Source organism: Drosophila simulans, chromosome 2R (genome assembly GCF_016746395.2).
Source record: "Drosophila simulans strain w501 chromosome 2R, Prin_Dsim_3.1, whole genome shotgun sequence".
NCBI classification, from domain to species: Eukaryota; Metazoa; Arthropoda; class Insecta; order Diptera; family Drosophilidae; genus Drosophila; species Drosophila simulans.
The window spans coordinates 9,637,789-9,662,576 of record NC_052521.2 but is presented as its reverse complement, the minus strand read 5'-3'; the positions used below and the strand labels follow the sequence as shown (position 1 = coordinate 9,662,576).

General features: G+C 46.3%; 6 protein-coding genes and 4 non-coding genes across 14 annotated transcripts; 3 read left to right on the top strand and 7 right to left on the bottom strand.

The window, feature by feature from the left end:
- Positions 1 to 28: 28 nt before the first annotated feature.
- Positions 29 to 6,408, bottom strand: LOC6734130. The gene is made up of 2 exons (XM_016167888.3): positions 2,841 to 6,408; positions 29 to 2,781 (listed from the first exon to the last, which is right to left on the bottom strand). The coding sequence occupies exons 1-2, from the start codon at positions 6,276 to 6,278 to the stop codon at positions 271 to 273; spliced, it is 5,949 nt and encodes a 1,982-aa protein (XP_016027144.1). The 5' UTR covers positions 6,279 to 6,408; the 3' UTR covers positions 29 to 270.
- A 330-nt stretch (positions 6,409 to 6,738) lies between these two features.
- LOC6734128 (fatty-acid amide hydrolase 2-A) lies at positions 6,739 to 11,758 on the top strand. Of its 2 annotated transcripts, none has more exons than XM_016182263.3 (5): positions 6,739 to 6,865; positions 9,581 to 9,875; positions 9,934 to 10,153; positions 10,223 to 10,797; positions 10,858 to 11,758. In XM_016182263.3, the coding sequence occupies exons 2-5, from the start codon at positions 9,693 to 9,695 to the stop codon at positions 11,467 to 11,469; spliced, it is 1,590 nt and encodes a 529-aa protein (XP_016027143.1). In that variant the 5' UTR covers positions 6,739 to 6,865; positions 9,581 to 9,692; the 3' UTR covers positions 11,470 to 11,758. The 2 variants fall into 2 exon arrangements, with proteins under 2 accessions (XP_016027143.1, XP_016027142.1); XM_016182262.3 differs by having other exon boundaries at positions 6,792 to 6,918.
- A 70-nt stretch (positions 11,759 to 11,828) lies between these two features.
- LOC6734127 (sentrin-specific protease 8) lies at positions 11,829 to 13,069 on the bottom strand. Its single transcript, XM_016167886.3, has 2 exons — positions 12,915 to 13,069; positions 11,829 to 12,830 (listed from the first exon to the last, which is right to left on the bottom strand). Exons 1-2 carry the CDS (start codon positions 12,941 to 12,943, stop codon positions 12,110 to 12,112), a joined length of 750 nt encoding a protein of 249 aa, XP_016027140.1. The 5' UTR covers positions 12,944 to 13,069; the 3' UTR covers positions 11,829 to 12,109.
- A 564-nt stretch (positions 13,070 to 13,633) lies between these two features.
- On the bottom strand, positions 13,634 to 14,336 carry LOC6734126. Its single transcript, XM_002081119.4, has 2 exons — positions 13,959 to 14,336; positions 13,634 to 13,893 (listed from the first exon to the last, which is right to left on the bottom strand). Exons 1-2 carry the CDS (start codon positions 14,238 to 14,240, stop codon positions 13,690 to 13,692), a joined length of 486 nt encoding a protein of 161 aa, XP_002081155.1. The 5' UTR covers positions 14,241 to 14,336; the 3' UTR covers positions 13,634 to 13,689.
- Positions 14,337 to 14,435: 99 nt separating this feature from the next.
- On the bottom strand, positions 14,436 to 14,507 carry Trnah-gug. Its single transcript has one exon. It is a non-coding gene; the product is annotated as a tRNA-His (tRNA).
- A 233-nt stretch (positions 14,508 to 14,740) lies between these two features.
- Trnah-gug lies at positions 14,741 to 14,812 on the bottom strand. The gene has a single exon. It is a non-coding gene; the product is annotated as a tRNA-His (tRNA).
- Positions 14,813 to 14,936: 124 nt separating this feature from the next.
- Positions 14,937 to 15,977, bottom strand: LOC6734123. Of its 2 annotated transcripts, none has more exons than XM_016167885.3 (2): positions 15,875 to 15,977; positions 14,937 to 15,819 (listed from the first exon to the last, which is right to left on the bottom strand). In XM_016167885.3, exon 2 carries the CDS (start codon positions 15,786 to 15,788, stop codon positions 15,126 to 15,128), a length of 663 nt encoding a protein of 220 aa, XP_016027139.1. In that variant the 5' UTR covers positions 15,789 to 15,819; positions 15,875 to 15,977; the 3' UTR covers positions 14,937 to 15,125. The 2 variants fall into 2 exon arrangements, with proteins under 2 accessions (XP_016027139.1, XP_016027138.1); XM_016167884.3 differs by having other exon boundaries at positions 14,937 to 15,811; positions 15,875 to 15,973.
- A 211-nt stretch (positions 15,978 to 16,188) lies between these two features.
- Trnah-gug lies at positions 16,189 to 16,260 on the top strand. The gene has a single exon. It is a non-coding gene; the product is annotated as a tRNA-His (tRNA).
- Positions 16,261 to 16,940: 680 nt separating this feature from the next.
- Trnah-gug lies at positions 16,941 to 17,012 on the top strand. Its single transcript has one exon. It is a non-coding gene; the product is annotated as a tRNA-His (tRNA).
- Positions 17,013 to 17,138: 126 nt separating this feature from the next.
- LOC6734120 (Golgi-specific brefeldin A-resistance guanine nucleotide exchange factor 1) lies at positions 17,139 to 24,736 on the bottom strand. 3 transcript variants are annotated; one of them, XM_039291922.2, is made up of 10 exons: positions 24,229 to 24,730; positions 23,965 to 24,163; positions 22,923 to 23,908; positions 21,881 to 22,861; positions 21,602 to 21,810; positions 21,307 to 21,533; positions 20,021 to 21,251; positions 18,903 to 19,963; positions 18,275 to 18,528; positions 17,139 to 18,203 (listed from the first exon to the last, which is right to left on the bottom strand). In XM_039291922.2, the coding sequence occupies exons 1-10, from the start codon at positions 24,328 to 24,330 to the stop codon at positions 17,496 to 17,498; spliced, it is 5,958 nt and encodes a 1,985-aa protein (XP_039147856.1). In that variant the 5' UTR covers positions 24,331 to 24,730; the 3' UTR covers positions 17,139 to 17,495. The 3 variants fall into 3 exon arrangements, with proteins under 3 accessions (XP_039147856.1, XP_016027136.1, XP_016027135.1); XM_016167882.3 differs by lacking the exons at positions 17,139 to 18,203; positions 18,275 to 18,528 and adding an exon at positions 18,567 to 18,854 and having other exon boundaries at positions 24,229 to 24,736; XM_016167881.3 differs by lacking the exons at positions 17,139 to 18,203; positions 18,275 to 18,528 and adding an exon at positions 18,567 to 18,851 and having other exon boundaries at positions 24,229 to 24,736.
- Positions 24,737 to 24,788: the final 52 nt, after the last annotated feature.

Below are 24,788 nucleotides of genomic sequence, written 5' to 3'. Positions count from 1 at the left end.
TAGGGTAGTTCAATGACAAAGTAATCAGTTATGGGGTTCAGATGTTTATTTCCATTAGTTAAGAACATTGTGCAAACTTAAAATGCCTTCAGGCTTCTTCTTACAACAAAATTAAACGGTTGTACATTTTTATATAAAAAAGTTACATATCTCGCTTCACAGTCTAATTACAAAAGTCCATTGCAAAAATTACACATTATACAAAAAAACGACTCTGTTATATCTATCCTATCGATTTGTACTTGATCAGTGTGAGTCCGTGGTCTGCGATTATTGTCGCATCGACTCCATCAGTTTTTCCAGCAAATTGGCGAGATCCCTTGCGTAGTGAACGCCTGTGTACTTATTCACTGTTTCCGAGAAGACCACCGACATCTCCACCCGAAGGCCAATCAGCAGTTTGAACAGCTTGGTGCCCCGCAGCATGCCCTTGTATTTGGCACCGAAGCCGAAGAGTTTCCACAGCATTAGGACAGCCAGGCGGTGCTCCTCGAAGGAGTGCAGCGCGTTTTTCTCGGATGTGGGTGCTTTTTGGACTTTCTGTTCCAAAATATCACGCAGCAAGTTAATAAAGTCTGCCAGCTCCACGAGCCGGGGGCGATTACCATTGAAGAAGCACATGTTGCGGAGTATACGAAGGCACAGGATCCGCTTGCGACTCAATGGAGGACTACGCCGAATGGTGTTTATAAGAGATTGAAGATGGCAAGCCTTGCCTCCTACGTCGTACCGGGAAAATACCTCCCAGAATCCGAGCCATGCAATCAGTACAGGTGGTCGCACTTTGGGATGTGCTGGGCCTGGGTTAGCAGGAAGGATTGTGTCAAACATATCCAGCAAATTCATTTTGGACAAACTCTGTCGACCCTCGACGCAGCAACAGCAATTTACCATAACCCTTAGTGCGGGCACCATATTCAGAGATGGCTCTTTGTTTGGAATCTCCTTCTTGGTGGTCTCGAAGTCAGCGACGCGAGCCATTAGGTGTAGCAGGGATTGGGCATGTCCCGACTGAAGGAGCGAGATCTGTTTACACATTTCGAATGAGTGCTCCGTAAGGAACATAATCAGCTGGACGGTATCCTTCTTTAACTGATACGAGTGCGATAACCAAGGCCAAATGCGGATGAGGATTTTGGCGATACTCGTAGCCATACTGGTCTGGATGATATCAGAAGTGGGCGAACTATGCCATTGGGAAAGCATGTTAATCAGTACCAAGAGATTGCCTATGATACTGTGCGCCTTGTGAGGTCCCACTCGCTTCACATAGACGGCGGCGTTTCCGATTTTTTCGTCATTGAGAAAATCGTCCAGAATGTGAACCACTTTGGCAAGCAGCTTCGTTTGTCCGGCTGCTTTCACGGCCCAGGATGATACCTTAAGCAGTCCGCCGAGTGCTTCACAAACCTGCACATGGCCCACTACAGGATGTTCCAAAAAGTTTGAGGTCTTGGGTAGATAGTAACAGTCAAAGAGCTGATCCAAGCGATGGAAAATTATGATAGCCGCATTAGTGGCCTGGATCGCATTGTTTGGGGTTTGCTTAAAAGCATCCGAATAGTCCGAGAAGTCAATTTCTATGTATCGCGATACAGTTTGCTCCTTGTTGGACTCGAAATGTTGTTTGCCATCTTTAGCAATATCTTCTTTATCAGGAGGCATATCACTGTATGCCAATTCGAACCGCTCCAACTCACTTAGCATGCTTCTATTATACCCAGCAGCTTTAGCTTTGGTGAACACCAGTGATAATGCTGACAGAGTAAAGCGCTGTAATGGCGAATTAATAAGCATCACATGCAATCCAAACTGGAAGAAATCAATGAATAGAGATGCCATATTCTTTATCTGGTCGATGAGAAATGAGTTCGAATTCGTGTCCATGCAGAATATGTGAAACATCTTAAATAGCGGAATCGCCATGTACTCGGGACATTCCAAACTCACAACATCGTTGATCAGCGTTAAATAATTCTGCAAGAATACAGAATCTCGACAAATCGTCATCTGAAGGAACTCAAAGTTATTAGCGTAGCACATCGAGTACAACTCACAAATTTGTGATGCACACAGTTCCACAAGCGGAATCGAACAGGACACCTGCGACTTGAGTGCTTTCATCACATCGCTGAGACCAGTCATAAAGCTGTGCCCGCACAGCGTGGCACACCACTCCGGCTTCATGGCCACCATCTTGGAGCATATGGCAACATAGCAGCTAATTACTTCACACGAATGCCGCTCACCAACTATCTGCTCGAACATCCAGGGAGTGTCGTGAATTGATTTCAGCGCATTATAGGCGGTCTTTAGCATGTCATGATTCCGCAACAATTCCAAGCTACTTTCGGCACCAATGGTCGGCATCAGCAGGATAAATACTCGTCCGGCCAACTCCCTGACCAGCATCATTTCGTGGGTATCCATCAGAGTGGTTAAACAGCAAGCAGGCAGTCCGCCGGGTAGAAAGTCCAGGCAAGGCAGAATTTCTGCTACCTGAGAGGCACAGATGGTTATCCAATTGGCCAACGATACCCAGGACAATGCACGCACTTCACTGTCACCGTGCCCGCAAAGTGTTAGGAAATAGCGCAAGACCTTATATGAAGCTCCGACATCCTTTGGGATACAGTCCTTGATAGACGCCTTTGGCTCCAGATATATTACATGGAGCTGAAGCTGACAGATAATGTACAGGCAGTCCCGCTGCCACTCGGATCCGGTTTGAGTTGAGGTACGCAAATTGCTGGACAACTGGATAAAATGCTGAGCGTAGCTCTGCGGACAAAAATTCAAGGTAAGAAATCAATATTTAATGATGATGATCCTGTACTCACCATCAACTGAGGCTTACTTAATTTCAGATTTCGCTCGCTTACAAAACGCATGATGCAAAGCATGCAGCGAACGTGCTGAAGCTGCCGCAATTCAAAGTGCGTCTTGGCCAAGGTACTTAGCTGCATAAAGATCTTGCCATACCAGTTCATCGTATCATCATTGAGCTCGTTGGACAGAAGCTGCATCATGCACTGGCAAATCATGAACAGCTTATCCAGAGGAATTTGGCGATCGTTCAGGAGTAAGTGGAAGCTGTGATGATGATCCGTTTCCAGAGCGTAGCTCAGGCCGTCCATAGCTTGCTGCTGGCTGAAGCGAATGCATGTTACGCACAGATCCAGCATGGACTTGTACAGCTCTTCATCCGCTTCGTTGCCCGGCGCCAAGCGGATGTACTTATTTATTAACTTCCACAAGTTCTCAGCCACCGTGGAACTTATCGAGTTTCGCAGAACCACGAGATATAGCTGAATGACCGACACGGTTTTTTGCAGATCCTCGTGATTGCTGCAATTTTCGGCTGCAATAAACTGGTAACCTAGCTGCTCACTCAAGTTGGAGGATCTTATTAATGCCAAATCGGCCATTTTTATCTTAAGTGACTCCCTTATGTCCAAAGAGCTCATAGACTCCAAGGTAATGCTGGATGGAACCTGGCAAACGCGATGGGCCATATACAGTCGCCAATGCTGTGCAGCTTTTGCCCTATCTAGCCCGAAATGCGTCTCCTCCAGATTTAGTTGCAATTCCATTCCTTCCGTAGCGGCAGTGGGTTTGACTTTAAGTTCAATTTCATAGTTTACAGGCAGAATCATGGGTTCCATATTCGCATTCAGCACCAGTTTGTCTTCAGTGGAGGTGATACAATTCTGAAACAGCATTTGGAACAGGCATACACTGACATCCTGGCGCAACTGTGCCTTGTGGGGGAACAAGTATAAAGCCCTCAGCAGTAAAATGTACACCCCGAATGTGTTCGCGATTTCTAATCGAAACTCAGCGTCATGGAACAGAAGCTTCATCAGGATACTCACAGTGGGCAACAGAATATCAGTATCGCTCCCCTTTTTCAGAGCGTTGTGCAGCGACTCCATAATCAGTCGATATCCGTCCTCCTTTGTGGAGAATTCCTCACAAGCTCTCCAGTTTCGAAGCAAGACATTTAATTGAGTCATTGTTGACTTTCGGATATTCGACTTTATGTCCTTGGTCTGGAGTAAACGGAACAGGGCGTCCAAGCTGCGCTGACCTTGAAACCGCTCATCAGAGCATTCGATGAAAATGCTTCTATAACAGACTGCTGGTTGAATAATGCAGAGATCGTTGGTGATCTGCTCAACCGGTACGTTGCTTGCGGTGGACATATATCTATTCGTTTGATCCTGACATTGCAGCACGTAAGCGATTGTAGTGGTGGCCTCGCTCCTAATCTCGCCATTCGGATGGAACATGAAGTAAACGTACCCGCGTAGCATCATTTGCGGTTCCAAACGGCTGGAGTCCGGCTCTAACACGTCCCATATGACGTTGTGCAATATCTTGTCGGTAACCGATCTGCAGACCAGCAGAGGCAGCACGGGAAGTAGCAACGGGAAAACAACGTTGAAGTCCTGCGGAGCTAGCATAGCGTTTAGCTTCATAATCATTATAGGATAGTCGAGGCACCACTGCCGCATACGTTCCGAAGTACTTGCTTCCGAACTCTGAGTTATCATTCTGCGTAACATCAGAGGAGTTAGCGGCACGCCTAAGATATGCTGACGAACCAGATCCACATTGCTGCAGCCCGTCATATAGACTGTCTTGTTCATAAAGGAATGAAAGTGGGCCACGGTGCATTTTATCATTAAACGATATGTAAGCGATCGGAGCTTGATATCAGGCAAATCAATGAGGGTGTAAAGCAGCTCATCCGCCTCCTTTCTTAGCGTTTTATTGCCCGCGTAGAATGGAATGCACTGCACAACAGCTTCGAAGAGCTGCTTTACCAATGTCTCGCTGCGCAGTTGGACGATCACATGGCACACCTGTCTGTGCTTCTTGATTAGCTCCGACCCAGTCAGTTCCGTGTTCGGTTGTAATTGATTTAGGGCCACGCTGTAGGCCCGCTTCAGCTTGATCAACTGATCGTCAGGTGATGGTCCAGAATCCAAAGACGATATTAGACTGTTTAGCGCCTCCATGCGCTCGGGTATGCAAGACACGTAAGCGCTGTCCAAAATTATGGGTTGGATGAGTGCTTTGGCTTGACGCCGATCTATGTTTTTGTCATAGTTTATATTTAGGGCCACCATATCGTGCAGCACGCCGTTAAGGATCAGCGATTGCAGGCGGGGAATCCTGAGCGAGTCCATCAGCTGGGTCATGCTACTCCCTTCTACACTGTTACAGTACGCCAGCAGCCTATTGACCACGTCCGAGATGAGCGTAATGCTCACTAGAGGAATTTTTGAGCTGAGAACATCATAGGTCCGCACAATTTCCACGATCAGCTCCATAATGTGCCAGTTGTCGGCTGTGCAGCTCAACAGCAACGGACGAATTAGCGCCATGCAATTGTCTAGCAGAATTACCAAGGCGCTCCCCACCTTCAGTTGCTTGGGGCGCGACGGAGGCTCGAAGCTGGCTGCGTAGCTCAGAGTGTTTCGGCGCAACAAGACGCGATGCTGCAGCAGCCGCAGACAGGCAATTAGTGCCCGGTTCACATGTAGCAAGCTGCCGTCTTTCCTCGTTTGCAACTGAACCAGATGCAAGAATACGAACGGTGGCTGCAGAAAGTACTCGATTGGGTAGTCGCCCATGCGGATGATCAGTTCGGTGAGCTGCAACTGCAACTCAACGCCATTTCGTGGCATATCAATCATGTTCTTCATGGTGGCCACATCGTCCAAGCACGGATAAGACCAGGCGGGCTCGTAATCCTCCGGTTTGAGATTGTCGTAAATATGATTCGAACTGCTGTCTGCGGATTCAGTTTCCTGACTGGGAATGCCATTTGAACTAAGGCTGGAGACGCTTGGCGTCACCCGGTCTATTTTGTACTTCTCGAGAAGCAGCAAGTTTATATCATCCAGCAATTCGCTGATCCGCTTGGACTCCTGCTTGTGTAGCACGCGACGGACCTTCTCCAGCTCGGCCTTGAAGCGCTCGTAGGGAATCTTGCGAATCACCGCCTCGGCGTACTCGGATCGAAGGAGCTCCATAATCATGGCCAGCACACGGTCGGGCACCAGCGGTGGTGTGTACCCGAACCAGCGGATGAGCTGTTTCAGCAGCAGCACCGGCTTGAACTGTATCGGCTCGCCCAGTTGCAGGCACCTGATGAATCTTGTCTCAATCTGGTCGAGCGCGCGCATACGGATCTCCTCCGATTCGCTAGTCAGCTTGGTCAGCTGCCCCTCCGCCAGCTGGAGGGCCAGGCTCTGTTTGGTAAACATTTCCTTAGACTAACACTACCCGACTTTTAGTTCCTTTTCACTTCTCTTCCAAGCAGCAAATGTTTCAGGATGTCATTTTTGAAAGCGTCAAACTCGAATTTTGGCTGGCGTTGCCACCCTGCTTGAGGGTGCGTTCCCTGCATAAGGGTCTAAAAATACTAAGCAAATTAAAATAGTGTTTCTCCACCTGGCATCTCGCATCACCAACAACGAACAATATTTCGCATCAATCTCTTATTGCTTCCTAGAAATTCGGTGCGTATTAAATATAAGTATTTTAACATTTTCACACACAATAAACAAATACTTGAACTCAAGTGCCTCTTTGTAGAACAACTTTTATTCATTTAATTGTTTTATTTTTATATTATTTATTTACTTAATAATCTAATACCAATTAATTTTGCGTCTGAAATATGTCATCTTTCAATAAAAATAAACTAAGCGTATTAAATTTCCAAATTTGTATATCGATAATTTGGTCGCAACCGAGCTTGTTATTTTTCAGCATGGCAAGCACGGTCACGCTAGCGCTGTAGGTTTAAAAAAATCGCCCATCTGATTGGACTTGAGTTTGTGCTTAGCGGGTAAATAATAGAGTTTGTTTGCCGCTGCGGTGGAGAACTAGACTTTTCTCTGTGTGCGTATAGTTGTTATCTTGGGTTTCATATCGTTTTGTTTACGTGCCGCTCCAAAGTGTAGCTGTGCGATTGTGAATACAGCCAAACGCTCTGTAACCGCTAATCATTGTTCGCCAACCGGTTATTTGCAATTTAAACTTGTACAAAGTGCGATTTCTGATCATTCTTATCCTTGTGACCCATTCATTGAACACTAAAAAAGGCTCCCTCGTGACGTCATCGGTTTTATTGTGTTGTTTTACGTTTCTGTTTTTGTTTGCTTTATTTTTGAGGCAAACAAACTTTACTCACACATACATGTGCACAGTATACGCACATAGTGCCAAATGACACTTGATGAATTCGTAGTGCAAACAAAGCATATGCTGGAAATGGAAATGGAAATAGCGAAATGATGTCACTGGCGCACGCCCGGGTAACTCCCCCACCCCGATGCCGCCACTACCGCAACCCCACAAACCATTTCGCCGGTCGCAACCTTCGCTTTTCCACCTTTTGCGTACATATGCATATGTACATATGTATATCCCACCATCCAGATGGAAATCAATGGCCCGTCTACTCTTTTCTAATTAGAAATGGCATGCAACTGGGATTGACATTCCAATTGGACGTCGCTCGAGTAATTTACAATTGACTATTTTGGCCACTGAGCCAAAAAGGGGAGCTAAGCAACAAGTTCATTATTATTTATGGCTAATCTTATCGGATTGCCCACTTAAGTGCCCGATTATTGGACCATTATCGTCCCGCATCTCCACGCACTGAACTTCGACCGACTGAAGCGAAAAAGATTTATATTGCACCGGGAAAATGTTTACCATTTGATTTGTGTCACTGCAACCCATTAGTAGCAAACTTTTAATGGCTTATAAAAGAAATTCCCTTTAAATATTATGACGGAGTTCTAGAAAACTTTGAGACTTTGAGCTGCTATTGAAGTAATTGTGAATTTCTATTTGTAACTTTGAAATACTAAACACCCGGCTTTGCTGTACATTTTTAACATTTCTAGCTTAAAAACCAATTTAAAATAATTGCCATTCATTAAACAGAGTGCTTTGAACTTCATATAGCATGCTCTTAGCAATTTTAGCCATTTTATTCGTTTGTTATTCAAATTCGCGAGCAGACAAATTGTCACCTCCCCCTTGAATTTTCACCCCCCCGCAATTTAAAAGTGCGAACTTGATTATAATGCACTCACTGCATTCAAAATTCGAATGTCTGGCAGTTCAATTAGCAGACTGCGATATGTTGAAAGGCACTCTTAATAGAATAATCAAATCGTAACAATATATTATTATTATTATTATTATGTAGATAAGCACAAGGCGATAGGAAGTGGGAACTTTGAGTTCCACTAATCATTCACGAAGCACTTTTCGGATTGTTCAAGACCGACTAGTTCAATTGTTGCTCTATTTTTTATGGCTAACGAATGGCATAAACAAACAGCTGCGACCTGTGACTCACTCCGCTTATCAGTTGGTTGTTTTTTTTTTTTTCTGTCGAACCATTTGGAGTACTGATGTGGATATGGTTTAATGAGCTGGCGGGGATCGGCTTTTGGGCTATTCACTCTCCGTGGTCTGCTGAAGTTTCCCCCTTTGTGCCATTATCTTCTCGTGTTTAAGTAGCGAATTAGCTGTCTGAGGCGCACTCCTGATAAGATAATAAAGTAAATCCTGATTCTGGCCCCCTTCGACATTATACTGCCCCGATTCCAGCTCTATATATCAACCATATATCTATGTGTATATGTACATATATCCGATGCCTTAAAAGTTTCCATTGTTCGCTTTTTGTAAACAGCGAAATGTTTACGACTTGAACAGTAAAGTCGTTTGTTTAAACAACTTATTCCAGAACAGCTTTTTCCTTTGGCTTTTCCTCGCCATCGGGAAACACACGTTTTCCCCAATAAAATACGTATATTGTCATTATTTGCTGAATCTTAGCGCACTTTTCAGTTCCTTTGTTTGTTTTGGGACCAATATAATGATCACGGTTTCCTACTCATATGCATGCACTTTGGAGCAATGTTCTACGTTTCGAAATTTCCATATTTCCCGCGTGCTTTTGTGAATCCATCTATCCATGAGTCACACACAGGTGTGGACTTGGCCTATCTGGGAATGGGACACCCCAATTAATTGCCGGGCTATTAAACTATGTGTCGGCACAGACGCTCATAAATCGATTGCCCTCAGATGTGTGAAAAGCACTACAACTATGAGTACTGTCTTTATTTTTATTAATTTCAATTTCAATTATTATTGTTGATAAATAATTCCAAATAATATTCTAAATCATGAGACTTTCTGGCATGAACACCCGCAATAATTCAAGTCATACATAAATAGAAATTTTCCGTTTCGATTCCATGGAACTTGCATACATTGCGTAAAACCCATTATATCCATAAAATGAATTGCCGACTTTAATGACTTAATTACCAATCATAAATCCAGAACGAGCTATTTTGACCCAATATTGTATTTCTACTGATTTGTTGTTTATTTTTTCCTGTTGCTTTATAAAGTCTTATAGAAGTGTACAAAATATCCATGATAAACCAGTTTAAATTGCGAATAAACCTCACTTAAAGTATGCCTTCCCTTATTTAATTTTTTTTTTGTTCTCGTTTCAACATTCCAGAGCAATAACACATGGGCCAGGGCAAAGTACACAGCCACCAACACCCGCAGTTCCAATTCTGAGTCCAAGTAGCTGAGCTTCTTCAGGCGCACATTCCTTAGAATCCCACGAAATGGCGAAGAGCGTGCCACTGGCCCAGGCCATTGGTGGTTACATTTTCGGCATTCTGCAGACCTGCATTCGATTCGTTTTCCGGCTAATCTATGGCCAAAAGGGTGAGAGTGTTCCACCGATCACAGATGCCATTCTTTTGGAGTCGGCCACATCGTTGGCACGGAAAATCCGCAACCAGGAGGTGAGTGTGTGCAATAGTTTCTTCTACAAAACACCTAACTTACTCTCACTTTGAGCAGCTAAGCAGTGTCCAGGTCCTGGAGTCTTTTATCCGGCGCATCAAGGAGGTGAATCCCATTCTGAACTGCGTCGTGGATGAGCGCTACGATCAAGCTCTCAAGGAGGCAGCCGAGGCAGATGCCCTGGTCAAGTCTGGACAATACAGCACGGAGGAGTTGGCGAAACAGAAGCCCTTCCTGGGCGTGCCCATTACCACCAAGGATTGCATATCCGTCAAGGGTGAGTAGCTCCCATAAGTTTCTCATATGGATTACCATTGCTATAGCTCATCCATTTGTTTGGCTTTAGGCATGCTGCACACAGCTGGTCTCTTCGAACGTCGGGATGTGCGTGCTGCGCGGGATGCGGACGCCATGGCCTTGATGCGCAAGGCAGGAGCCATTCCCATTGCCCTCACAAATGTTTCCGAGGTGTGCATGTGGTGGGAGAGCAACAACACGGTGCACGGCAGGACAAGGAATGCCTACGACACGAACCGCATTGTCGGTGGCTCCAGCGGTGGCGAGGGCTGCATACAGTCGGCGGCTGCCTCCGCCTTTGGCTTGGGCTCCGACATTGGTGGCTCCATTCGCATGCCAGCCTTTTTCAATGGCATCTTTGGCCACAAGCCCAGCAAGTTGGTCGTCTCCAATGTCGGTCAGTTCCCAGCGCCCTTCAGTGCCGAGCAGAACTCCTTCCTCGGCCTGGGACCCATGTCACGATTCGCCGAGGACCTGCGACCCATGCTAAAGATTATGGCGGGCGAGAAGGCGGCGCTGCTTAATCTGGACGAGGATGTGGACCTAACCAAAATGAAGTTCTTCTACCAGGAGTCCGATGGCGGCGGCCGCTTGGTTTCCGCCGTTGATCCAGACTTGAGAGAGGTAAGATCAATTTCTTTCTTTCTGAATCAAATCCTCTAATCTGGAATATTTCTGTTGCAGGCCATGAACCGCGTGGCACAGCACTTGAGGGAGAAGTTCGGCAATCAGAAAGTGGAGCGCATCCAGCTGCCCCACTTCCGGCAGTCGGCGGCCATTTGGTTCGCCAACATGCGCGACGACAGTGGCCATGGATTTGCCTACCAGCTGGGCAACCTGAATCATGACATCAACACGTACCTGGAGCTCTTTAAGTGGTTCTTCGGCGCTTCCAAGCACACATTCATTGGCCTGTCGACAGCTATCATGGATAGTGCACAGTGCAAGCACGGATCTCCCAAGTACGATCATCTGGTGCGCAAGCGAAACGAGCTGAGGGAGGAGCTGCAAAGCCTGCTGGGCGATAACGGTGTGCTAATCTATCCCACGCATCCCACGGTGGCTCCATACCACAATGAGCCCATTACCCGACCCATTAACTTTGCCTACACTGGTATTGTCAATGTGCTGGGCTTCCCGGCCACCGCTGTGCCGCTGGGCAAGCTGGGCAGCGAGGGTCTGCCGCTGGGCGTCCAGATCATCGCCAACTTCAACCAGGATCGACTGTGTTTGGCCGTTGCCGAGGAATTGGAGCGAGCCTTTGGCGGCTGGGCCAAGCCCGAAGTTCGGCTCTAGGAGCAGTCTCAAACGAATGCGTACGTGCAAGTATGCAGCTTAGCTAGCTTTTAGATAGTAGTGGTCAGGTGAACGTCCTGGTCTCCCCCCACCCAATACTAACTACCCCCACCCAACCGAGCATTCGCCTGGCGATGAAAGGTATTCCTTGTGTACTCCAGTGCCTCATTGTAATATCAATTTTCGATGTGGATTTATCTATTTTGTATGTGTTTTTAAATGTAATCTAATCATAGATCCGCGCGGATCCGTTCCCGTTTTGCATTTATAATAAATAATTGCAACCAAAGCTGATATGTTTGTTTTCATTAATTGGCGACAGGCGCCCATTGACCAAACAAGCAGAGAAATCAGAATGCTGAATTCGAAGCCAACGCGTTTTGTGGCTAAACAAATCTTTATTTGAAAGACCAACCTTAGAAATATGCCGACTCACCGCCTCAATTGCTTTTGTTTTTTAAACATTTTCATTCGGCGAGGAAAACTAAACCCACTACAACTAGCGATATCATGGATATCGTATTTACACATGTAATTCCGATGCCCCTTCTCTTCTTTCGGTAACGAGTTAAATTCGTAATTTGGTCACTTAAAAACTACTCGGTTGTGGGCGGTTCGGAAGGGCAATCCCCGCCAGCCTCTAGCCCTTGCCGCCCAGCGACAGGATGAGTTTCAGTAGCTCGGTGCGCTTCGCCTTTACGGTGTCGATGTGCAGCGACGGCAGTCCGTCGATCACCTCGTATCGGTTTAGATAATCGGCGATGTGGTCGGTCATGCAGATTACGTGGATGCCACAGTCGTAGCCGTTCGCCTGCTGTAGGCAGCGCATGGGCCGGAATTTGGCCATTCGGACGCCAAGCAGCTCCTTGATCTTGTTCATCAGCTCCAGGGAGTTGCCCGTGTTGTTGTTCCCGTATGAATCGAAGTGATAGAAAGTCTTCTCCGGACGCGAGAAGACCAACAGTGACCAGTGGCTGCCACCAGCATCGGTGGTTTCGTTGTCGTTCAGCGCGAAGAAGATGAAGGGCTTGCCAGTGGTGTTGCTCTGGTCGAGGAGCTGCTTCAGCTCCTGGTCGCCCATGTACTTCATGCACTGCGTAATCTCCGGCGCAATGAAGTGCAGATCCGCGTTGGTCTTGTACTTCATGTGCGCCAGGTACTCGTAGTAGAAGCTCAGGATCTGGTCGTTCAGCCAGTGGGGGCCGTGGAGCAGCTGGACGTCGGACATCCGCAGGCAGGAGTCGTGGAAGGTCAGCGAGATGGGGTCTGCCTTGGAGTTGCTACCCATTTTGGTGTGGAAGCTATTGCTGGCGAACCTGGGGCGCCGGCGATTCGTATTCTGGTTCTGGCGTGTATGTTGCCTGGAATGAGAATAAATGGCAAAAATTTGCTTTAAATCATGTTGTTGCGACTAGATTCGTGTTGTTCCAGCTGGCGACTGTCACCTAAGTATTTTCCTATCGTGGGGCATCATTTTCACTAACGGACTTCGCGAAAATTCGGCTAAAAGAATACAACTTTTCCGGCGAATAACACAACTCCAGGGTTTCAAAGTCAACGCAGGAATGACGTTTTCGGTTTCCTTTTACTTTTGCTTTCCCTGTCGTTTGCCGGCCGGGACTGTTGTTATTGTTGTGGTTTCACAGCAATCAGAAATTGGTCATGCCAAGCGTTATTTTAAGTACACTTTAACGTATTTTAAACCAAAATCAACATATCGAAATTAAATAATCTTCGTACAAAGCTGTTTTGTTAGTGTCTTTGACAACGAATGGGCGGAGCAAAACAAAATAGAGGACAGCGAGGAGGCGGGGGTGGTGGTTAGATCCACTCATATATTTTCTTACTCACCACGAAAAATGGCTGGTCCTCCTCTTCGATGTCGCGACCTCGCTTTTTGTCGGTGCTTTGGACTGTCCTCGCGTATTACCATTTATTTGGCTGTTTGGGAGCAAATAACTTGAATTTACCAACTGATATTTTCACTGTTTTAAAAAGTTACACAACACTTTAAATAGTTTTTCCGCTTTTCCGCTCTAATGATAAGTCGCCGTACTCTATATCACGCTTTCTGGCTTAGGCTGCCAGACTGCTCCCTAAATGTCTGGCAACGCTGACTGTCAAATCCAGTGTTGCCTAATGTGGCAATGTTATAAATCAGTAATTTAAATATGTAATTACATATATTTATAAATTTTTTAATTTCTTAAGTTCACATTTTTAACATTCCTTGCAATCTGGCTTATAATTTTCAGGGCAAACTGGCTTTTCGAGTATGTTGAAATTCTCAGTGGCATTAAAATTAGTTTGGCACTTAGTTTCTGAAGAAGTCTCGCTGGATTCTGGAAACGGAGCACATCCTTCGTTAGGATTCCACATACCCCCTCGCAACTGCTCTTCCAACCACTTAAGTTGCTTGTTTATCTAGAAAAAACATTCCTTTAGGTGATTTTTTTTCAGATATGTAAATATGCAAAAAAAATTATTGCCTTTTCCACCATCTCCTCGTCTCTTTCGCTGCCAAATAAATTGGCTGTAAATTGGTAGATATTCGATGGCTTTGCCTTAACCGCCTCGGCTGTAATGACCCGAATTATGGCTCGGATCTCTGGATGGCGTTGTAGATATGTCCAATCGTCCTTGCGCATGTTTCTGGAAATATTTCCAATAGTTTCATAAAATTTTGATACGTTTTCGTTAATGTTTTTAGCATGACTAGCAGTTTCTGCGTTTTCCGTTTCCTCAGCGCTTGATGTTTTCGTGCCATCCATCTTTACTTTGCCAGAAAAACGTATATTTTAAAATTTAAAATATTTTGAAGTATTTGGTTCAATGGTGCTTATGGACTTATAACTCAACGAGTTTTTGATACCCAACATTTTGTTCACAAGATTATTCAATTGCCAGCTAAAAAACATTTTTAAATAAAATATAACCCAACTCCGTGACAATGTTTAATTCAACATTGCCGTGACCAGGATTCGAACCTGGGTTACCACGGCCACAACGTGGGGTCCTAACCACTAGACGATCACGGCTGCATTGGGTTGCTGGGCGCGGCTTTCCAAGATCCCACCAGGTCACCTAAAAAAAATGTGGAGATGTAATTATTATTCACTACCCCAAATTAAATAGAAAATCAAATAAAAAGACTAGCAAAAACATGATTTATATAAATATCATTTCAATTTGATTAATAATTATGTTCATTTTTATCAAAATAATTAGTATAAAAAAAAACCCAATTCCGTGACAATGTTTGTTTCAACATTGCCGTGACCAGGATTCGAACCTGGGTTACCACGGCCACAACGTGGGGTCCTAACCACTAGACGATCACGGCTACATCGGGTGATGCAAGGCCGCTGTCAAATGACTGGTTTCAGCACAGTGCGCAGAAAGTCATAGCAAGTAAGCAAGCAAGTAATGGGTAAATAAATCTATGTTTAAGCGAAACGAATTTTGAATTGTCTTTAATAATATTGAAGGGGAATGTTTTTTAATCTGTTGCTTCTTACAAATAGTTTAACATATGTATGTCTGGTTGTATGTTTATGTATGAATATTTGGTTGATTCTGAGTGTGTCGGGTTACTAAAGCAGCTCCGAAATTTGTTATTTCATTTAATGTTTATTTACTCTTAAAAGATAATAATTCTACGGGTTTTTAGCCTTCGCAACTCCCTTGGTGGGGAATTTCTGGCTGCTGCTGGCTGGGGATGGAGCAGAGGAAGCTGAATTGGCATTTCCTCGGTCGCGACGCAGTTTGAGGCGCTCCCGGAACTGATTGCGTAGCGTATCCATGGACGTGTTGAGGCTGAAGTTCATGTCGGGCAGCTGATAGGTGGCCAGCAAGAAGTTGCAGCGAACCCGCTCGTTGGCGATGCGCTTGATGAGCTCCTGCATCTCATCGCTCTGAACAAAATTTCTGATGGCCACGCTCGCCGTGTCCTCGGCGACCGCAGCTTTCTGCTCCATCTTGCGTTTCTTAGGTGCCTTGGATCCACCGGCTCCCAGCTCGTCTGCAGCAACCGACTCGAACTGAAGGTCAGCACTTATGCGTCTGGCGCCATGCTGGCTCTTCCTGGACCTGTGGCGTCCACTCTTACTGGATCCATCAGCCGCAGTGCCAGTCGATGTGTTTGCCTGGCCCGAGGTGCATGGATATGCTAGATCAGGGACAATTTTTTCGAACTTGGCTGTTTTAGCACCGAGCTCGTTGAATGTAATAGATTTTCCACCGACACTTCCGTTCGGGGCTTTGGTCTCTCCTCTTTCGCTTGAATCGGATTCCATTTCGATGGCCTTAAAGCTACTCATTCTTCACAATGGTTGTTTTCAAGCTAATGAACTATTATGACTTTAATCAACCATTTAACTGACGAGTGTTTCAGTTACAAACTTACCTTAATTTAACAATACCCGGCTGCCTGTTTGCTTGGGCTTATTATTGATATCGATAGACCGATTAAACGATAGCACCCAAATAGTGCTGCGTAACGAAATATTTGGTTGGCGTCATCTGGTGCTTGATGTTGGAGACATGTGTTTCGTATACTTATTATAATGCATTTATTGTATTATGCGAGAAATTTGATAAGCTTTCGTTTTCATCAACTGATTGCTTTCAGTAATTAATATTACTTAGTTTTGTGTGTCGTTCTGCAACACTGTGCCTTAGATTTGGATTCTGGCTGGCAGTGCCCAACACCCCGTTGTAGCCGTGATCGTCTAGTGGTTAGGACCCCACGTTGTGGCCGTGGTAACCCAGGTTCGAATCCTGGTCACGGCAATGTTGAAATAAACATTGTCACGGAAATGGGGTTTTTTTTATTTTTAAATTTGCTTAAATATGTATATATTTTATAAATGATATAAAAACTTCTCGTATACAAACAATACAGATTTAAGTTTAACGCTGCTTATATTTTTATTCAAAGGTATACCCTGAAAATTTCTAAGGATGAATAAAAACATATTTATGATATTTTGAAGTAATCGTCAAATATATTTGAGCATAGATTGGTACTTAAGCGACATAAATATATTTCTACACGCATGTATCATAACTTTTAGTGATAACTCGAATTAGTGTTTCATTGAAAATGTTGTCAAATTTGTATAATATTACGCATGTGTTGAAAATTGTTGGTAATGGGTAGCTTAATTAGTAGCTTAACTGTTAGTATCTCGAAAAGTGAGAGGCATTGGGCACGCCCAGTGAAAGGCAGGGCTATTTTTAATTAACCAATAATCACGTCTTGAGCGAGTAATGAAAACTTGTTTTCTTTTAAAATAAAATTACTTTTGATATACGGTCGGTGTCCGAAATTCTAAATGAAGTGATAAATAAAAACAGTAACATTTTTATTATCTATGCTATTTATAGAAACTTTAGAGATTGAAGATTGAAGTTAAAACTGATTTCTTTCAAAAAAGTAATTTGGCAGCCGTCAAACGTCAACCGATGTAGCCGTGATCGTCTAGTGGTTAGGACCCCACGTTGTGGCCGTGGTAACCCAGGTTCGAATCCTGGTCACGGCAATGCTGCGATATGCATTGTCACGGAGTTGGGTTAGTTTTTTGTTATTGCAACAGTCGGCAATTAAATTTTTTTAGTCCCAACAAGGCTTTAAGAACATTTCAATGTATAAAACACCACGAGTTTGATTTGTTTTATAGACTTTTAATTTTGATTATTTACAGTTTGCCTCTTTGCATAACATACAGAAGATATAATTATTTAATTAATATTAATTGAACTATTTGCATTACTAAAGCTTATAGGGGTTTCAGCCGAACTTCGCATCTGCATCTGTGATTTAGGTTTGTTTTTTTTAGATAGCTTAATAAACACACGCCAGGGCGGAATGTAGTTCTACTTTAGTTGGGGGAGGCATAAATAACAGAAACAAATTGACACAATTTCATAAAATTAACTACGATAAGAGCGCTTCTCTACAACACGGGGTACAAAATAAGACGGTCAGGTGGATTGAAATTGAAATGTACTTTCAATGCTCCTCTTCACTGCTGGCCGTAGAGCAGTTCCGATCCGGGCGGTATGCTACTAGGGTCCACATTCACATTAAAGTAGTTGGCTGGCGTGGCAACGGAGGGAAATGCGGTGGCCATTCCTGGAGCCTGCTGTTGTTGCTGCTGCAGTTGCTGCTGCTGATGGCGCTGCTGCTGGGGATGCTGTTGCAACGTAAGGTTGTACGGATTTTGCACATACTCCTGATAGATGTCCGCTGCTGCTGGCCCCGCTCCACTCGTCGCCGCCTGGCTTTCGTAAACGGGCGCAAAGCTGTGCACAATGGATGCCTGTGGCATTTTGGGGAGCGATGGGTACGCATTTCCGGCCAGCAGATGACTAATTGGCACATTGATGGCAGGATCGCTGGCTGGAGCCGGCAACTGTTGCTGCTGGGCCTGATACTGTTGATAGTACTGTTGGTAGAGCAGTTGCTGCTGCTGCTGCCCAAACTGTTCCGCAGTTGTCTCCGGCGCCATGGGCACCTCAATGGCGTAGCTATTGTACGTATTGTTGGTGGTTACGATGTTGGTCTGCTGGACTATTGAAGCCGGCTGCTCCGCCTCCTGCGGGCTGTGCGTCGGGGACGTGGTCGTGGCTTGCACGGCAGCAGCAGTTGCCTCATTCACCAAATCCGGCAATAATGTACTTGGTGGTATTGGGTCCGTAACTGCAGGCGGCTGCGGTGGCACAATAATGGGCTGTCCACACATGTTCATGAAAAATATTTGTTTTATAATGGGAAAGAATATGTTATTCTTGTAGAACCTACCTGAGCAAATACAAAGCTGGGTGGTTGTTGCAGTGCGTCGGCCATGGGTGGCTGCAGTATAATGCTCCTCCTCGGCGACTCGACGGGCGAGCCCAGCAAAGGTGTGGCTGCCGGCGGAGTGGGTGCGCTCACCACCAACTCGTTGGAAACCTGAGTTTGCCTGGGCAAAATGGTCACCGCTGGTACCTGTTGCTGTGGGGCGGCAGTCACAGCTGCCAGTGGAGCTGGGTTCGTTAAGGTCTGAGCTCGCTTGCCTGCAATCAATATTGAGCACATTTATTGTTTAGTTAGTATAAAAATATGAAGACATAAATGCGGAGGTGGAAAGATAAAAGGAAATATAACACTATTCAATTCTTTTTGCCAATTTTCTTGAGCAACTTCAGCTTGGATCTTAGCTTGGCCCATGGTTTCTTGCGCTGCGTAGCCGGAAGGGTATCACATTTGCTCGCGGATATTGAGGAAATCTTTGGACTATAGCCATATAGCGGCAGGGACAAGGAATAATTGGTTGTGCCCGTAGAATGGGCGAATTTAATTTGCGTAAAGTCAAGCGAGATCGCTGAAGAAATTGAATCTGCTGGTGGGATAAAAGATTAGACCTATACTAAAACACCGCGTTACTCACCTTCGTCGTGGAAAAGCTCCTCCTTCAGGTTGGGCAAAAATTCACCAATGCGTCGCCAGGTTAGCTCCCAAAGAGCCTGCTGTAAACTACCATCCTGATTGTGGAACACTCGCACTGAGTGCATCACCAGCAGCATGTTCTTCAGTATCTCCTGCATCTGTTCCGACAATGTGTCCGATCCCACCTTCATAAAGCGCTCAATGTAGTCCAATATATCCAGCCATAGCTCGTTAAAAGCATTTCCCAGCTCGATGAGCGTGGTCAGGTGTTGTAGGAACACCTTGGACATAATGGTGGCCGTTCGTATACGCGACTCCTCGAGGAGAGCGGCGTCCAGTTGGCCGGCTGCATTGCTCTCGGGCAGAAGTTCGTTTAGGAGGGGGAACAGCACCTGGTGGAAGCAAGAGCACCATTCTGTTCCCGACAACGTCTGCAGGTCATGGACTAGCAAAGCCCGCTGCTGCAGGCACGAGATGGCATGGGTGCGCACCTCTCGCCGCCGATCCATTGCCAGCCTGGCAATGCCCTGAAGCAATGGACACCAGCCCGGTGACCACAAAGCTGCCGACTGCGGCACTGTGCATCCTTCTTCCGCCCACCATCGGAAGATCTGGGCAGTTCGCGTGTACAACGTATACATCAGGTCCAGCAGTTGAATGGACAACTGTTCGTAGCGCTGGGCTAGGTCCTCCTGCTCTGCCGCATTTCCGGTTATCTGGTTGTCTGACGGGTCGCCCGTCAGAAGAGTAAGATTACTGCTCGAGGCGGAGGAAGCCATGCCCGGTTTGCGTTCGCTGCGCTTCTTGGAACTTTTCTGCTTAGCCACCGATTCCAGCTTTCGGCGCTGGCGTATACCTCCATCCCGGCAAGCCTCCACAAAGATGCGGATGCAGCGAACGCAGGCTTCAAAATTGTAAGGCGTGATGTGTGCCACACTGCGCACGATAAACGCCAGCGAATCCCAGCACTTGAAAAGGGCAAACGGAGCGTGGTCCAGTAACTGACAACTGTATACAAGCGTATTTACTGGAGGAGCACTCAGGCTAGGCGGAGATTGTGGTCTGCAAAAGCAACTTGGTTGTATTAGATATGAAAGTTTAATGAGAGAAGAATCTCACCTGGAGGCCGTAGTTAACTCACTGTCCTTGTTATTGACCAGAATCCAGTTCTCAGCACTGGGACTGGAGGCAGCAGGGGCTGCAGATGCCTTCGTGATCTCCGAGTCGGAAGTGTAACCACGCTCTGGCACGGCAGTTGCGTCCTCCTCGCCACTTATAGCACCATCAGACTTTGCGCTTCCGTTGGGCGGCAATGGCAGCTGCGCATCATCGTAACTGGGCGGTACAGCTCCGGCTCCCACGCATTCAAGTAGATTGAAAATAATCTGCCAGTCCTGCTCGGAATGAATGTTTTGGGCCGACGTCTTGAGCAGCTCATAGATACCAATGGAAATCTGTTTAGAAATGCGCAGCAACAAGGCTGGCTTAAGCATTAAAAGCATCTTGAGCGATTGCAATACGATCGGACACAGCTCCTCGTTTCGCATCAGATAGATAGCTAGTTTCAGGACCGCTACAATGCATCGGTTGAGTAGGTAGTCGTATCCACAGGAGGCACTGCCCATAAGCAGTAGGTACATTTGGTCTCGAACTGCTGGCCAAAGCGGTATCATGCGATCACGGTTATGAACCACTATCTTGACCAAAAATTCCATCCAGAAAACAGTTTGATCTTCGGCGTACGGCAGGCCAATGGATTTGTGCCCCTGAGGAGCCTTCAGTAGCGCCAGAACGCATTTGAGCAACTCCTGTAGCGACTCTAGTTGCACAAACTTTGATTCCTGCAGCATTTGATCCAGCTGACACTCCTTAATGCACTTCCGTCCAAGCTTGATGAAGTCCTGCTCCTCGTACGTTGGTTCTCTCTGACCCTCCGAACTGATAAATGAGTACAGGCTGGAAAATAGTCCCGATTCCTGCTTCTCGCGGGGCTTTTCCAGGATTAACGTGGCCTTTCCGTTCGCCTCGCAAAAGTCTTCCACTTCGATCAATGATTTTGGCAGCAACTTGAGACGGAAAAGCTGCAGATATAGATCCAAAATGTGTTTCCAGCTCTCTCTTAAGCAGTCGCCGTAGTCGTGAACCAATAGAAACACCGTTCGCATGGCAGCCTGAGCCTTTCCGTTCAATCCAAAGTTCACAGCTTGCTGGGTTTCATTGTTCGCCGGAGCGGGCTCATGCTGTTCTACGCTGCTCAGCAGCGTTGTGAATTTGCAGAGAGTTAAAACGAGGGCATCGAAGTCCGAATGCAGATTATAGTGCGCCGATATGGCAGCGGATTTGCTGAAACCTGCAATGCAATCGTAATGTTAGAAATGAATGGTAATTATTAGATGTTGATGTACCTGCTAATGTTTTTTGGTAGCCCGTTTCAGTGCTCTTATCAAACATAAAGCTTAGGGCGCTCAGAGAAGCACCCCATACAATATTAAAGATCTCCACGTCGTATGATGCGTCATGCACATAGTGAAAATGTCCATCGTGTGTGTCTCCTCGTCGAAGCAGTACTTTCCATTGATAGTTTTCACGCACCAGGCCCGTTTGCTCTGCTGGCATAACGATCTCTTCGTTCCTTAAATAATTAATAATAATTAATTGAATATAAGCGAATGAGGGTAAGCTATATGTACTAAAGCTTACTTGATTGCATTAAAGACTTGAGCCAGCATTTCTTGATCGAAATCTTCGCCACCGTTTAGACCACGCAAATTCTTAGTGAAATCCTCAAGCGTCATCGGAACATTTAAACGCTTCGCGTTGGAGTTGTGCTGATCCATGTTCAGCATGATGATGGCATAGGCCAAGCGGAAAGCAGCGTCTACGTTGGCAAACGGATCTTGGTTTTGTTTCTATATTGGTGCGATACATACATGATTAATATCTAAGACTGCAAGTATCTTAGTAGATGTGTATACTCACATGCCAATGATCAGAAAAGTGTTCCAGCACCAAAAAGATCAATGGCGCCTCTCCGGGCAATCTGAAGGTCTCCAGGTAAAGACGCAATGCTTGATCCACTCGAAGACCAGTAAAATCAAACGAGTCCACAAAATTAATTAGAATCTTAGAGTCGACGTTCTTCTTTTTCGAGATATATTCGCCAATCATTTTCTTATCGAGCCCGGGATTTTCGCGAAGGAACAGGGCCACCTGCATGGGATCAAGCTCGGCATTTAGGATGCCGTGTTCTTGCAGATACTGGATTCCTTTCTCTGGACGCTGATTAAAACGCTCTGTTCCTTGGGATAGCAGACGCTTCTTCTGTTTGACATTGGCCAGCTGTTCACTGGTTATTCCCACTCCCTCTCCGCCAGATTGTAGTCGTAGTCGCTGTGAGCTCGCATTAATAAAGCTTGCGATGTTCTCTACTTTCTCTTCTATAGCTACACTATTGCCAGAATCAATTACGATTCCCTCCAATCCGCTGTTGTGGCGAGAATGGCGGCTGCAACCTGTTGCTGGGGCAGCTTCTGGCAAGGACTCTCTGTTGTTACTGCTATTCTTGCTCGCGGCACAATTTCGCTCGATGCTGTCTATCACACTTAACAGGGTGTCCATTGAGATAATGTGGGTGCTATAAACTGCATTCGTTGCTGACAGCGTATACTTGCTCAGTAGGTTTGTCAGACTTTCAAACATATCCGTGCAGTACAAGTCACAATCGTAGTTGATATACAATTCCGTGACGAAGCCGGGAATGCGCCACAACTGCAGTAGATTGTCCAGAGCGAGTTCTCGCATTTCGTAGGGCGTCTTGGGATTATCGCTAGCAATAATCTCGCTCAATTTTCTAAGGTAGGCTTCCAGCTGAAACTTGAGATGTCCGCGCAGAGACTCGAATAGCAAAAAACAGAGCTGCAAATTGGCGGCAAAGATGCTAAGCCGCTCCGAGCTGAGAAGCTGTAGGGAAAGGCAAGAGTTAGTTTAGAAATAACTAAGGAATCAATTAATAGTCCCTTACCGATATCAAGTTTCTGCACAAGTCGTCCTTTACCAGCTCCAGCAAGCCTTCATACTTTCCAATATTATCAGCTGCCACTTCAAAAGCTACTGTGAGTAGACTAAGGCCCGTGTGCATCATGCTATCCGAGTTCTGCTTATCCAGAGGATTGCTGAGGGTTATGAGGAATCGGAACAACTCCTGGATGAAGGGCAGGCCATAAGGGGAGAGAGATGTTACATCGTGATCGGTGGACTGCTGTGTAAAACGGACGCCCACCGAGTTGATGTACTCGCTACTATTTGCCTCGGCCAGGGTGCTGGTTGCTTCACCCGTTTCGCCGTCCAGCAAGGGCTCCGAATCAGTCGACTCCACTTGAATAACAGGAGTGTCCGGGACAGTGGTTTCATCTTCCCCCGTGCTCGCCGTTGTTGTTGGTGTCTGCGTAATCTTGCCCTGCATGTCCAATATGTTTCCCGCTGGACTGGCGGGTGTGGTGGCCAGTATGGGCGCCTTCAAGTGCCCTGGCACCGTCAGGTTGGCAGACTGCGGTGTTTGAGGCTGTTCCCCCACTGCTGATGATTTCCTCGGTGCTGTCGGGGCTTGGGCAACCGTCTTACGTTTTAGTTTTTCTTGGGTAGCTCCGCTGGCAGCATCTCCGATAGTAAATCGCTTCTGGAGCATGGTGTCACTGCGTTCTTCGGCGAACTGGGGAAGGCGCATGAAGAAGAGCAGCACCATGTCCTTGAGCGATTTTTCCGCCGAGCGACGCAGCAGTTCACTCAGCCTCGGCTCGAAGCAGATCTTGAAGCAGCTGAGCATCACCTCGCACATGGAACCATTGCTGACGGCGGCTCCTTCCGGACTGCGGATAAGCGTGTGCAGCACCTCAATCACTCGCATAAAGGTGACACCATCCGAGGACTGATCGGTACCCATAAAGCGGGCATGTGTCACAGCATCGGCAATGCGCTCCACAATGTCAGCTAGATTTGGAGATGTGGGATCTGGGGATAGGTACAGAATGAGCAAATGCAGAGGGGAAAGCACTAACTCAGGTTACCTATTAGCCCGTAAGACAAGAATTTATTAATAGATGCCAAGGCTAGGCTAGTCAACGGGCCCGTTGCGTCCGCCGTGCGAATCACCTCGAGAAACGGGGCCAGGAAGACTTGAGGTTCGATCTGACGCAGGTCCTCGATCCGATTTAGCTCATGCTTGAGGTCAATAAACATCTTCAACAGCAAGTCATCCTCGTCGTCCTGTGGGTGGGGAAGAGGGGCATATATAGTTTCTAATCGCAGTGAGCATTAGGAGCACTGTTTACCACGTAGGCTGTGGCATTCCAACGCGTTCCACGTCGCATGGCCGTCATCAGGGTGGCCATTTCGCCCCGCACCACGTAGATGCCATTGCCTGGAAGCGCCATGGTGTCCGCGTGTCCTCCGTTGCGGTGTCTTTCCGACAGCAGCTAGTTGGCTTCCAGTTCCAGGGCTAGCGCAGAAAATTGCAGTTTTCGTGGGGCAGGGCAGCTCCTCCTCCCTTCCGACAACCTTCGCATATGTTTTGGCACTCGCCACTTGCCCACTCGCACACTCACGCTACCTGGACGAATCTGGGCGCGCTGCCTAGTTGGGCATCTCTCACTAATCCTAACTAATCGAACTGGTAAGCTGCTAGTTTTTGGTGACGTTTACGTGTCGTTTATGTTCTTGTGTGCAGTCCGAATATTTTGCACAAGCGTCTTCCAACACCGGCGCGGCAGTTCGTCGCTTCGCAGCACTGGCACAGCTGTAGATGCCAACTCGATGCGTAAATTTCAATAGATTAAATTGAATTACATCTGCAAGCGTAGATAAAAAATATAAACTTGATTTTAAAATAAAA